This window comes from Hypanus sabinus, chromosome 7 (genome assembly GCF_030144855.1).
Source record: "Hypanus sabinus isolate sHypSab1 chromosome 7, sHypSab1.hap1, whole genome shotgun sequence".
NCBI lineage: Eukaryota > Metazoa > Chordata > Chondrichthyes > Myliobatiformes > Dasyatidae > Hypanus > Hypanus sabinus.
This window is the reverse complement of record NC_082712.1, coordinates 21389812-21401842: the sequence shown is the minus strand read 5'-3', so window position 1 is coordinate 21401842 and position 12031 is coordinate 21389812. Positions and strand designations below refer to the sequence as shown.

Sequence of the window (12031 nt, the reverse complement as noted above, 5' to 3'; positions counted from 1 at the left end):
ATAAAAGCTATAGAGAATTAATACAGAGTGTATGAATCACGAGCAGGTACTTAATTTATGTCTCATTTCCTATTGATGTCACTGGATCCAGCTTTATTTATTATTAGCTTTATTTATCACATGTACATCAAAACATTCAGTGAAATGTGTCATTTGCACCAAAGGCATGAGGATTATGTTGGACAGCCCACCAATGTTTCCATATCATGCCACAACTCACTCACCCTAACCATGTCTTCAGAATGTGGGAGAAACCCAGAGTACCTGGAGGAAACCCACACCGTTACAGGCAGATGGTACGAATCTGCCTGTACAGACAGTGACAGGAATCGACCCCGATCTTACTGCTGACACGCTAAAGCATTGCACTAACTGCTATGCTACCGTGCCACCCATTACAGACTGCAATATTACGGCTAGCCAGATAATACAGATAACTGCATTTTAGAAAGCTAAACCACACCATATCTTCTCAGTGAATGGTAAGACATTGGAGAATATAATGGAAAAGAGGGATCTAGCAGTACAAGTGCATAGCTCATTGAAAGAGTCATCACCGTGTAGTGAAAAAGGCATTTAGCACACTGGCTTCTATCATTCAGGGCATTAAGTACAGGAGTTGGGCTATTATGCTGCAGTTGCATAAGTTGTTGATGACATCATCCTTCATGTACCATATAAATGTGGTCACCCTGTCATAGGAAAGACATATTTTAACTGGAGAGAATGCAGGAAAGATTTGCAATAATATTGCCAAGGCTAGGAGGGGGGAACTATGTTTTCGGGAGGTTGACCAGTCAAGGCATAGATTTAGGGGGAAGATTGAGGAGCAACCTTTTCACACAGATGTTGTGAGTATATAGAAGGAGCTTGCCGAGGAATTGCTTGAGGCAAGTGTAAAAGTGTCAACTACTAAAGCAATTGGATAGGTATATGGGGTGAGGGAGGGCCTGGGAGAATATGGTGGAAAGCAGGAAATTGTGACCAGAAAGGTGGCAGTATTGATGGCATGGTCTCATTGGGCCAAAGGGCTTGTAACCGTGTTGGTCTAACATTCTATGTGGAAGGTTATTGTGAAGAACTTAGAAGAATAATTTCCGCACAGTTCATTTGAACGTCTGGAAATTGTTAATGCTGCTGTGGAAATGGGAGTCAGTCCTCTCGAAGTGATCCCTTGGAGTCAAAAGCTTAATCAAGCCATTGCACGTTAGCCACTGCACAGTTTTCGCAAAGCAGTGCTTTGGCCGATTAGCAAAGTCAGCTGGGAGGGGCAAATAAGAAACGTCCTGCTGGAGGGACTTGTTGGGTCAAGCAGCCCCTATGGGGGCAAGAACTGATGATATTTTAGATTGAGACTGTGCATCAGGACTGAGAGTGGAGAGGAAAACGTTGGTATAAAAGGAGAGGGAAGGGGTAACTCAGGGGACAATAGATGATGGGAGGAGAGAGAAAGGGGGCAGGATGATGGGCAAACAGAGCCAAGTTGAGGAGGGTACAGTGTAGGGTTGAGAGTCAGCCGTGTGTGGGTGATAGGAAAAAAGAGAAAGGTGGACCCAGGTGGAGGGAGTGGTGGGGAGGATGAAGTGAGAAGGTGGTTAGCAGGGAGCACAAAAGCTACAATGGGTAATTGATTTATAATTGTCACCATATTGAAGTACAGTGAGAAACTTTGTTTTTGCATGTCATCTATACCAATCATTCCAACATATAAGTACACCAGCATCTTTTTTAAACGTCTTTTTTTTTTTGTTTTTACGGAAGTACACCAGTATTGTACAAAGGGAAAAGTAATAACAGAAATGCAGATCACAGTGTTACGGAGCAGATCCAGAGAAAGTGCAACGCAAACAGACAATAAGTGCAAGGACCACAGCAAGGTAGATTGAGAGATCAAGAGTTCATCTTTATTGAAGGAAAGGTCCATTCAAGTATTATAACAATGGGATAGAAGCTGTCCTTGAACCTGGTGGTGTATGTTGTCAAGTTTTTATATCATCTGCCCCAATTCACACAAAACACTGGAGGAACTCAGCAGCATCTATGGGTGAGAATGATCTATTGCCACTTTGTGCCGAGACCCTTATTCCCGCCATAGGAGCTGCCTGACTTGTTGAGCTCCTCCAGCATTTTGTGTCTGCTGCTCTGGGTTTCCAGCATGTTCAGAATCTCTTGAGTTAATGGGGTGATTATGTTGGTTGCTTTCCCAGGGCAGCAGGAAATGTAGATAGACAGGATCAATGCAAGCACTGCTGCACACACCTAACACACCAACACACACAATGGTAGCTGGTGCGATATGTCCCGAAGCAGGATCAGACATCACTCTGAAAGAAATTTTAAGCTGGTGCCACATACATGACACATAGCGCAAGTAATGGATGGGAGGGGTATGAAGAGCTATGGTTCAGGTTCCGGACAATGGGGCTAAGCAGTAAAATAGTTCAGCACAGACTGTATGGGCTGAAGACGCTGTTGCTGTCCTGTAGTGCTTTCTGAATTGATGACTCTATAATCCCCTCTAGCTGAAAACAGCAGCACATCAGTGTGAGGCAGAGTAAGAGGGTCAAACTAAAAACGCCAAGGTGGGAAGCAGCCTTGAGCAAGTTCTTTGAGCCACTGCATGCTGAAATGAGTGAACTAATTGAAACTGATGTTTTGCTCTCAGTGTTGCTCTACATGCTGGATTCAATACTTGTGCATCAATGCTTTGTTCCTTCTTTCCATAGGCCCTCCTGTCAATGTCACCTGCAACATATTTATCAACAGCTTTGGCTCGATTGCAGAGACAACCATGGTGAGTTTCTTCACCCTCCCCTGGGCTACCTGAATGATGCTCGATTTATGTAGGACGATTCATTGTTTTTTCAGTTGCCTTTTATTTTGCCGTAGGATTGCATCTGTTCTTAAGGTGTTATTACTTGATGTTTTTAATTGAACTTGTTAGTTAGAGTGATTGTGTCTTATGAGAGGGACATTCTGAAGGATTAAGAAAAATCATCAGTGCCGATGCAGGGTTTTGACCTCAAATGTCAATAGTTACTGTAATGATCTGTTTGAGGAGGAGCCAGAGAGCGTTGGACTCCAAGGTTTTTAGAACACTTGAATTGGGTAATTGTTGTTTATTGAGAGTAGTTTATCATTTTATTTCTTTGTGTTTTTCTCGGGTGACTTACTCTTTGTAATGCGGTCTCCTGTTGCTTTCTGTTTAAACTTGTGAAGTTTATTTTGATAGGCTCGGGAATTCTGTGTTACTTGTATTCTTTAAGTGGATGCCCGATCAGCACCAAGTTTGGGGTCACAGTTCTGAGAATGTTACGTCTCATGGTGTTGCTCAGCCGAGCCACCGATGTTCTGCTGGAGTTATTATGAATGATCTCTGGTTGCCATCTCTGCATCAGAGTCTGTCTTTCCTCCATACTCGGGTTCTGATATTGCCAGCACACATTGTGATTGTTCCTCTGCTCCCACTGATGTACTGATACACGAATACAGAGCTGCAGAGAGAAGCAGGCTCAGCCCAATACATGATGGTCACTTCCTTTCTCACCACTGAAAGTATCCACATGAAGCACTACCTCAGAAAGGCAGTGCCTCAGAATCAGAACCAGGTTTAGTATCACTGGCATATGTCGTGAACTGCAGTATGTTGTTTAATATCTCTGGGCTAATGGCTGTGACTATGGATTTCATCTGTAATGGTTCTAAACAAGAGTGAGTCCTCCTTTGGTCAGGGTCGAACATGGATATTGCATTCTAGCTGTCTAGACGTGCAAGCCTCGGCAGTACGATATGGAGAGCAAGCTGTTGCTGCTGTAGCAAGCTCCCCCTCTCCATGCAACTGATGAATCCAAAGGAGCCGCAGAGACCGATACAGTTTGATACCAGCAGCTTCGCAGGAGTTGAACTCAACCTAAGACTGCCTTAGGGACTCCAGCCCAGGACTTTTCCCTCGGAGTTTACTCCCAAAGCCTTCCCCGTGGGTGGTTATAGCTGCAAGGCAAGGGAGGTTTGAGATCAGAGTTTCCTTTCTGCTAGATGAGCTGCCAACTGCAGCTGATGAGTGCCATCTGCCTGAAATGACTGGTTTTAAGGCGCCTTCGCCCCTTCTCCTGTCAGTAGAAATGGTTCCTTCAAACTTAGCTGCTGAGTGACATGTGAAGGCCAGGAACTGGGCTTGGTTGTCAGAGGCTATTTGAGGCGCACACCAGTGGGAACGTGTCATAGAGAGTGGGAGATTATCCTGGCTGTACCAACCTTAATGAACCAATCCCAAATCAATTCTAAACCAACCCTAGGATACTCTTGTCCTAATCAAGAATGTTTGATGATACCCGTCGGAACTGCATGCAGGAGTTGGCAATTATCGGTGCCATCTTTGATCTATTATGAATGATCCCCACCATCTGCACTATGCCCTCTTTCCGCAGCTACCTACCATCAGTCAGGTACAGAATGCTGAAGACCCACACTGCCAGATTCAAAAACAGCTACTTCCTTTCAATCACTCGGTTCTTGATCCACCGGCATAACCCTAACCACTCTGTCTGGAAGAAACTTTGACTACCTTGCACTATGATTGACTTTGCTATTGATTTGCTCTTTCTTGTATAATTCATGTTCTTATTTTATGTTTTACTTGTAAATGCTGTGTATCTGATGCTATGTGCTGTAATGATGCTGCAAACTGTTTCTGAATCTTTGAGATAGGTCTTCGGGGTCCTGTAGTAACAAGAAGACATGCAGAATATATTTTTTTTTATTTTATTTTTATGGAGATACAGCAAGGAGTAGGTCCTTCTGGCCCTTCGAACCATGCCTCTCAGCAACTGCCCCTCACCCCCCCCCCCATTTTAACCCTAGCCTAATCACGGGACAATTTACCTACCAACTGGTATGTCTTTGGACTGTGGGAGGAAACCAGAGCACCTGGGGGGAACTGGTGTGGTCTTGGGGAGGACATAAGAACTCCTTACGGCGGGAAAAGAATGCTGGTTACTAATACTGTAAAGCGTTGTGCTAATCAGCACATTACTCTGCCATCCCACGTGTGTCACAGTTACAGAGAAAGTGCAGAAATATTAGTTCCATAGTGTACCCTTTATGCAGGCTGGTGGCGTAGTGGTATCAGTGTTGGACTTTGGGGCGAGAGGTCCCGAGTTCGAATCCACCCGGCTCCCTCGCACGCTCTCCATCTGTGCCTGGGTTGAAACCTGGAGAGGGATGGTTTCAGGTTTCAGGTGCGCAAGACACACCGTACGGTGACCAAGCACCAAAAAGATCGGTGCAAAAAGCTTGTCATGATGGCGCACTGATGACTCCACCAGGAGTTTAGGGCGCGTACACACACACACACACACACACACACACACACACACACACACACACACACACCCCTTTGCAGTACTGTGATAGTTGCCTACTGCCTGACGTACAAATCAGGCCCACCACAGGCCTGTGCCAGCTGCTGGAGTATGTTACCTCATGCCTGATCTGACAGAGACCTGACCAGAGCCCTCAAGTCCTGCTTCAGGATTTGTCTTTCAGTGTGATCTTATCACCAGCCAAAGCTGATCAAAAAGCATCTTTGAGCCTTGATCCCAGGGCCAGTTTGGCAGCTGTGTAGAAGCATATAGGCACATAATACATATTGTTGTGGTGTGGTTGTCATGGGAATGATCATATAGACTGCAAATATCTCCTCGTATTTCTATCCAGATATGTTTTATTAACTCTTCTTCTCTCCTTGGGACTTGAAAGTATTTAAATCTATTCATTAATTAAACATTAAGTAAACTGTCAAATAAACAAGGATTATTTATATCCAACATGCTCCTAATTAATATAGGAGTGTCTATTTCACCACTCTTCTATCCCCAGGACGCTTCCCTTCCCTCTCCTCATTACCCTGTATCAATAAAACTGATTCACATGATCTCCCACTGAAAATACTCCATTCAGCCCATTATGGACATGCTGACCATATACTTACCAGTACTAATCCCATTAGCTTGCATTTGATCCATAAATCTACACCTTGTGACTGTTAGGTTCAGTAGCTGCAGAAAATAATTGAAAGAAAAAGACGGGAACCGGGGATGCGGGATTTGTTTTACTTTTAGTGAGGTACGCACATATGACATGGTGGCGTAATGATGTACAGCATTCATGCACTTCTTAAATAGAACCTGTAATAAATTATGTAAACAATATCAAGCAATATATTTACAATATTACTAAAATATTAGTGAAATATTAAATACACAACACTCCTCCCGGCTTAACTATCAACTCCAATACAGAGTGCAACTCAATTCAAATCTCTAGTGTGTGTACATATATATATTGGTAGGTGAGTCTTGTGGCTGTGAAACAATCGCAGCTTCAGGGCCTCATTTGTGGTGGTTGTAGGAGTTGAACCTTGGACTGCAAGGAATGGCTCTGACAGCTTTCTCCTCTACCATCCTCTACTGATCAATGTATCGTCTCCAGATGACATCAGACACGATCTTCACTGTATAAGAGAGTGGTCCCGTTCTGCCCTTAATCTTTCCAAGTACCCACATAGTCCCTCACCACGTCCACTTGTCCAGGAGTGAAATATTGAACCTCCTTGTCCGAGGAGCCCTCAGTTTGTCTCGGCTGTTTATTCTGTATACTCTTTTTGAGATTGTCTTTGAGGAGATCCAACCATGCCCAGGAACAGCATTGTTGGTGAGTTGTTGGTTCTGGTGTGTGCTGCATTGCAATATGCAAAGAAGAGTTTGGCGAGCTTCTGATTCAGTCTCAGTGTAGAGTGTCCTGCTGACATTGCTCTCAGTGAGTTCTTTAGGCTCCGGACAAACCTTTCCACCAGTCATTTGTAGCAGGGAGATAAAGTGCCGATGTAATATGTCTTATTCCATTCATCTTCAGGAATGACTGAAACTGTTCTGTAACAAACTCTGGTCCATTGTCATGACTGAGTGTCCTAGAAGGCCAGTCCTTTGGAAAGGGCTCACAGCACATCAACAGTGTGTAAGTCTATTGGGAACACTTCTGGCCACTTTGTAACTGCATCCAATACTACCAAGAAATTTGTGCCCGTGAATAGTCCAGCAGAATCCATATGAAAATCCTCTGCCGGGGCAATGTAGGCCATTCCCAGGGATGGAGAGGCACTGCTCCTGGCATCTTCTGAATATGTTGGCACCCCGAGCTTTGCATGGCGAGCTGCTGGATACACTGATCTATCCCAGGCCACCAGACAAAGCTTCAAGCCAATGCTTTCATTTTGACTATGCCTAGATGACTGGCATGCAGCTCTTCCAGCACTTTGGCTCTCAGTATGGATGGTACAACTCTCGGTCCCCATGGCTATATTCTGATGTAGCCAGCTATTTTTGATTTCTTTCTTTCTTTCTTTCTTTCTTTCTTTCTTTCTTTCTTTCTTTCTTTCTTTCTTTCTTTCTTTCTTTCTTTCTTTCTTTCTTTCTTTCTTTCTTTCTTTCTTTCTTTCTTTCTTTCTTTCTTTCTTTTTCTTTCTTTCTTTCTTTCTTTCTTTCTTTATTATCACCTAGTACTCACTGTTTATGAGCCTGTGAATTTCATCCATTTTTGGGATTTTTTAAAAACTTGAATGGCTTTCTCCACTTCTGAAGAAACACATGCTAAGCTTATTTTTTACTTGAACTTTCTTTTCCTTTGTGAAGAAAATGAACGTCCTGCACTGCAAGAGGTAGTAATCATCTGGGATTCATCTTCACTCTTATGTTTTGTATCTCCAGAAACAAATCAATAAAAAAACGGGAGTGATCGACGTGTGTCTACTTCGTGCATATATATTTTGTGGCACCTCAATGACGTATGCCATTCCCTTACTTCTTACGTTTAATCTGTAAGGAATTATGTACACAAAGACTGCTTAATCAAACAATATATTTACAATATCACTAAAATATTAAATACACTATGATAGGACTCTGGATTTACATGCACAAGAGTAGATCTGGCTCCCCAGGACCTTCCTCCATCTGTAGGGATAAGTTAGGAGTGTTGTAGACTACACTTCACTTAACTGGATGAGTGCAGCTCCAACTAGACCCTTGCAACTTGGCTTGATTGCCACCCCATGCCTTCACCACTGGTGCACCATGGCTGCATATGTGTACCATCTACAAGGTGCATTCAGCTGCCTCAATTACTCAGACAGTGCCTCCCACACCAGCAAGAAGCAGGAGCATTGGAGCAACACCACCTGCTGATTGATAGAGCCCTCATGCAAAGATGAAATAGGGAAAGTTCAAAGGAGATGTGCAGAGCAAGCTTTTGACGTAGAGAGTGCTGGGTGCCTGGAATGCATTGCCCGCCATGGCGGTGTAGCCAGATACAATAGAGGCATTTAAGAGGATCTTAGATAGGCATATGACTATGCAGAGAACCAGATTCTTCAATGGACATCTTGTACGATAAACTGGACTATTAGTCTCTGATAAGATGCAGAAGTGGGCTGAGAAGTGGCAGATGGAGTTCAACCCAGTGAAGTGTGAGGTGGTACACTTTGGAAGGCCAAACGCCAAGGCAGAGTACAAAGTAAATGGCAGGATACTTGGTAGTGTGGAGGAGCAGAGGGATCTGGGAGTACATGTCCACAGATAGAGTCCACAGATAGGGATAGAGTTCAAGAGTCATGGGGTAATGATGCAGCTCTATAAAACTCTGTTTAGGCCATACTTGGAGTACTGTGTCCAGTTCTGGTTGCTTCACTATAGGAAGGATGTGGAAGCATTGGAAAGGGTACAGAGGAGATTTACCAGGAAGCTGCCTGGTTTAGAGAGTATACATTATGATCTCAGATTAAGGGATCTAGGGCTTTACTCTTTGGAGAGAAGGAGGATGGGAGGAGACATGATAGAGGTGTACAATATATTAAGAGGAATGGATAGAATTGACAGCCAGCACCTCATCCCCACGGCACTACTGCTCGATACAAGAGGACATGGCTTTAAGGTAAGGGGTGGAAAGTTCAATGGGGATATTAGAGGAAGATTTTTTACTCAGAGAGTGGTTGGTGCACGGAATGTATTGCCTGAGTCAATGGTGGAGGCAGATACACTAGTGAAATTTAAGAGACTACTAAATAGGTATATGGAGGAATTTAAGGTGGGGTGTTAAATGGGAGGTAGGGCTTAAGGGTTGGCACAACATTGTGGGCCGAAGGGCCTGTACTGTGCTGTATTGTTCTATGTTCTAAACTCTGCATCATTAAACATTAGACCAGATGGACTGGGAGCCCAAGAGTTGGGATGGAGGTGAGGGTCAGGCTAATTTCCCTCACTCTCCCGTGAATACTTATTCCTTTCTCCATAGCGCTGAGGCTGTGATCTGATCCGGCTATTTCTGCCCCACGGGTGTGATAAACTCGGGAGCAAGGCTTGAGCCTACATAGGTTGCTCCAGGAGTAGCCTGGTAGTCTGGGACTGGGAGCATGTCTGATTCGAGGTGCTATCAGGTGTGTGTGTGTGTGTGTGTGTGTGTGTGTGTGTGTGTGTGTGTGTGTGTGTGTGTGTGTGTGAGTGTGTGTGTGTCTGTGTGTGTGTGTGTGTGTGTGTGTGTGTGTGTGTGTGTGTGTGTGTGTGTGTGTGTGTGTCCTTCTCTACACAGTATTTTATGTTTTCCTTTAATCGGGTTATTTGGAGTTCTTGTTTTGTGGCCACCAGGCAAACTTCAAGGTGTACAGCTTGTGCATTTTTTGATAATGAATGTGCTTTGAATCTTTGTATCTTTGAATTTTGATCTTGCATTTTATTATTTACCTGCCCTGAATTAGTCTGTATTCTTTTACTCTTTATTCTGTACCGTTATCTCTTTACCTGATTCTATCTCAATGAGCAGTGCAATGATTTGATCTGTATAAACAGTATACAAGATAGTTTTTCACTGTATCTTGGTGCAGATAACAATGTTAACCCAATTTCAGAATCAGTTCAGATATTCAGGCAGTAGAGATAAGGTGTTATTAGTTCAATTAGTTCATGAATCAACGGGCCTGTTCCTATCTGTACTGATCTATGTTCTATATTCCCCTTAAAGTTGCACACCATCCTGATTTGGAAGTATATTGCTTTTCCTTCCAAGAGTATTACAGCAGCTCAGGGCTTGTTGCTACGTCTTCAGTCCTCAATGCAATCGATGCTGTCTTAACCTATTATCTCAGACGCAGTCATTTCAAGTCAGATCAGGACTGTATCTGAGCATCAGAGACATCCTCCCCCTGTGAGCATTTTAACAGTGTTGAAATGTTGAAAGCCTTACATTGTATCATGTAACTGCATAACTTTAGATTCTCCTGAATATCAAAGCTTTTCTTAGGGCAGTGTCTATGAGGAATCATATAAAATGGTTTCTTCACTAGTTATAAGGGTCATGGTTCCTCAGGAGCCCATTCACGACCTTCTTTAGTACCAGAACTAATTACTGAGTAATCTGTCGCCGCAAATTTCCATGTCACTTCAGATTAGAGGGGAACGTTGAGCAGAAAATTGGCAGCCCTGACTTTTGTAGTAGAGGCAGAATCATATTTATTATCACTGACATATGTCATGAAAGTTGTTCTTTTGTTCCAGCAGTGGAGTGCAGAGGTGAAAAAAATCACAGTAAGTTACAACAAGATAAGTAAATAAATAGAGCAAAAGACAACTAATGAAAGGAGAGTTCAAGGGTTCATAGACTGTTCAACAGCAGTACAACATGAGACAAAAACTTATCGTAAGTTACAACAGAAAATATATAAATAGTGCCAAAGATGAATATTGAGGTAGCGTTCAGAAATGTGATGGCAGAGTGGAAGAAGTTGTTTCTAAAATGTTGATTCAAGGTCTTCAGACTCCAGTATCTCCATCTTAATGATGATAATGAGAAGAGAGCATGTCCCACGTCGTGAGGGTTGTTAACGATATTTGCCACCTTCTCGAAGCGAGGCACTACAAAGAGCTGTTGGATTATCTTCGCAATATCGTTAAATTCGCTATGGTCCACTAACTCCAGATCATGAAGCATGGAAGACATAATTAATAATCGTCAAGTGATCTGCTTTCATGCCTTTCTCATCAGGTTCAGTATGAGAAGGCAAGTTGGAAGGATAATTTGAACAATATCTTGCTATTACTGATCTGGTTGCAGATGATAGATCATTCCTAGAGGCCCTGAGTGCCATGGTTTGCCCTCAGGGCAGCACAGTATTTAGCACAATGCTTTATGGTACAGGCGACCTAGCTTCAATTCCTGCCGCCAGCTGGAAGGAGTTCGTATGTTCTCCTGAAGGCTGCATGGGTTTCCTCCAGGTGCTCTGGTTTCCTCCCACAGTGCAAACACTTATCAGTTAGTAGGTTAATTGGCCATTGTAAATTATCCCATAATTAGGCTCGCATTAAACTGGGGGATTCTGGTTTCGAAGATTTCAATAGGTATATTTAATGTCAGAGAAATGTATACAGTACACATCCTGAAATTCTTTTTCTTCGCAAACATCCACGAAAACAGAGAATTGCCTCAAAGAATGAATGACAGTTAAATGTTAGAACCCTAAAGCCCCCACAGCTCACCCTCCCACACGTAAGCAGCAGCAGACAGACAGACAGACATACTTTATTGATCCTGAGGGAAACTGGGTTTTGTTACAGTCGCAACAACCAAGAATAGTGTAGAAATATAGCAATATAAAACCATAAATAAATAATAATAAGTAAATTATGCCAAGTGGAAATAAGTCCAGGACCAGCCTATTGGCTCAGGGTGTCTGACACTGCTAGGGAGGAGTTGTAAAGTTTGATGGCCACAGGCAGGAATGACTTCCTATGACGCTCAGTGTTGCATCTCGGTGGAATGAGTCTCTGGCCGAATGTACTCCTGTGCCTAACCAGTACATTATGGAGTGGATGGGAGACATTGTCCAAGATGGCATGCAACTTGGACAGCATCCTCTTTTCAGACACCACTGTCAGAGAGTCCAGTTCCACCCCTACAACATCACTGGCCTTACGAATAAGTTTGTTGA

At 43.3% G+C, this 12031-nt stretch overlaps 1 protein-coding gene across 1 annotated transcript in view; it reads left to right on the top strand.

The window, feature by feature from the left end:
- Window positions 1–12031, top strand: part of glra3 (glycine receptor, alpha 3) — a 171775-nt gene that overhangs the window by 21497 nt on the left and 138247 nt on the right. Inside the window, exon 2 of the mRNA XM_059973820.1 lies at window positions 2727–2794. Coding sequence (XP_059829803.1) covers window positions 2727–2794 — 68 coding nt within the window. The remainder of the gene's footprint in view (window positions 1–2726; window positions 2795–12031) is intronic.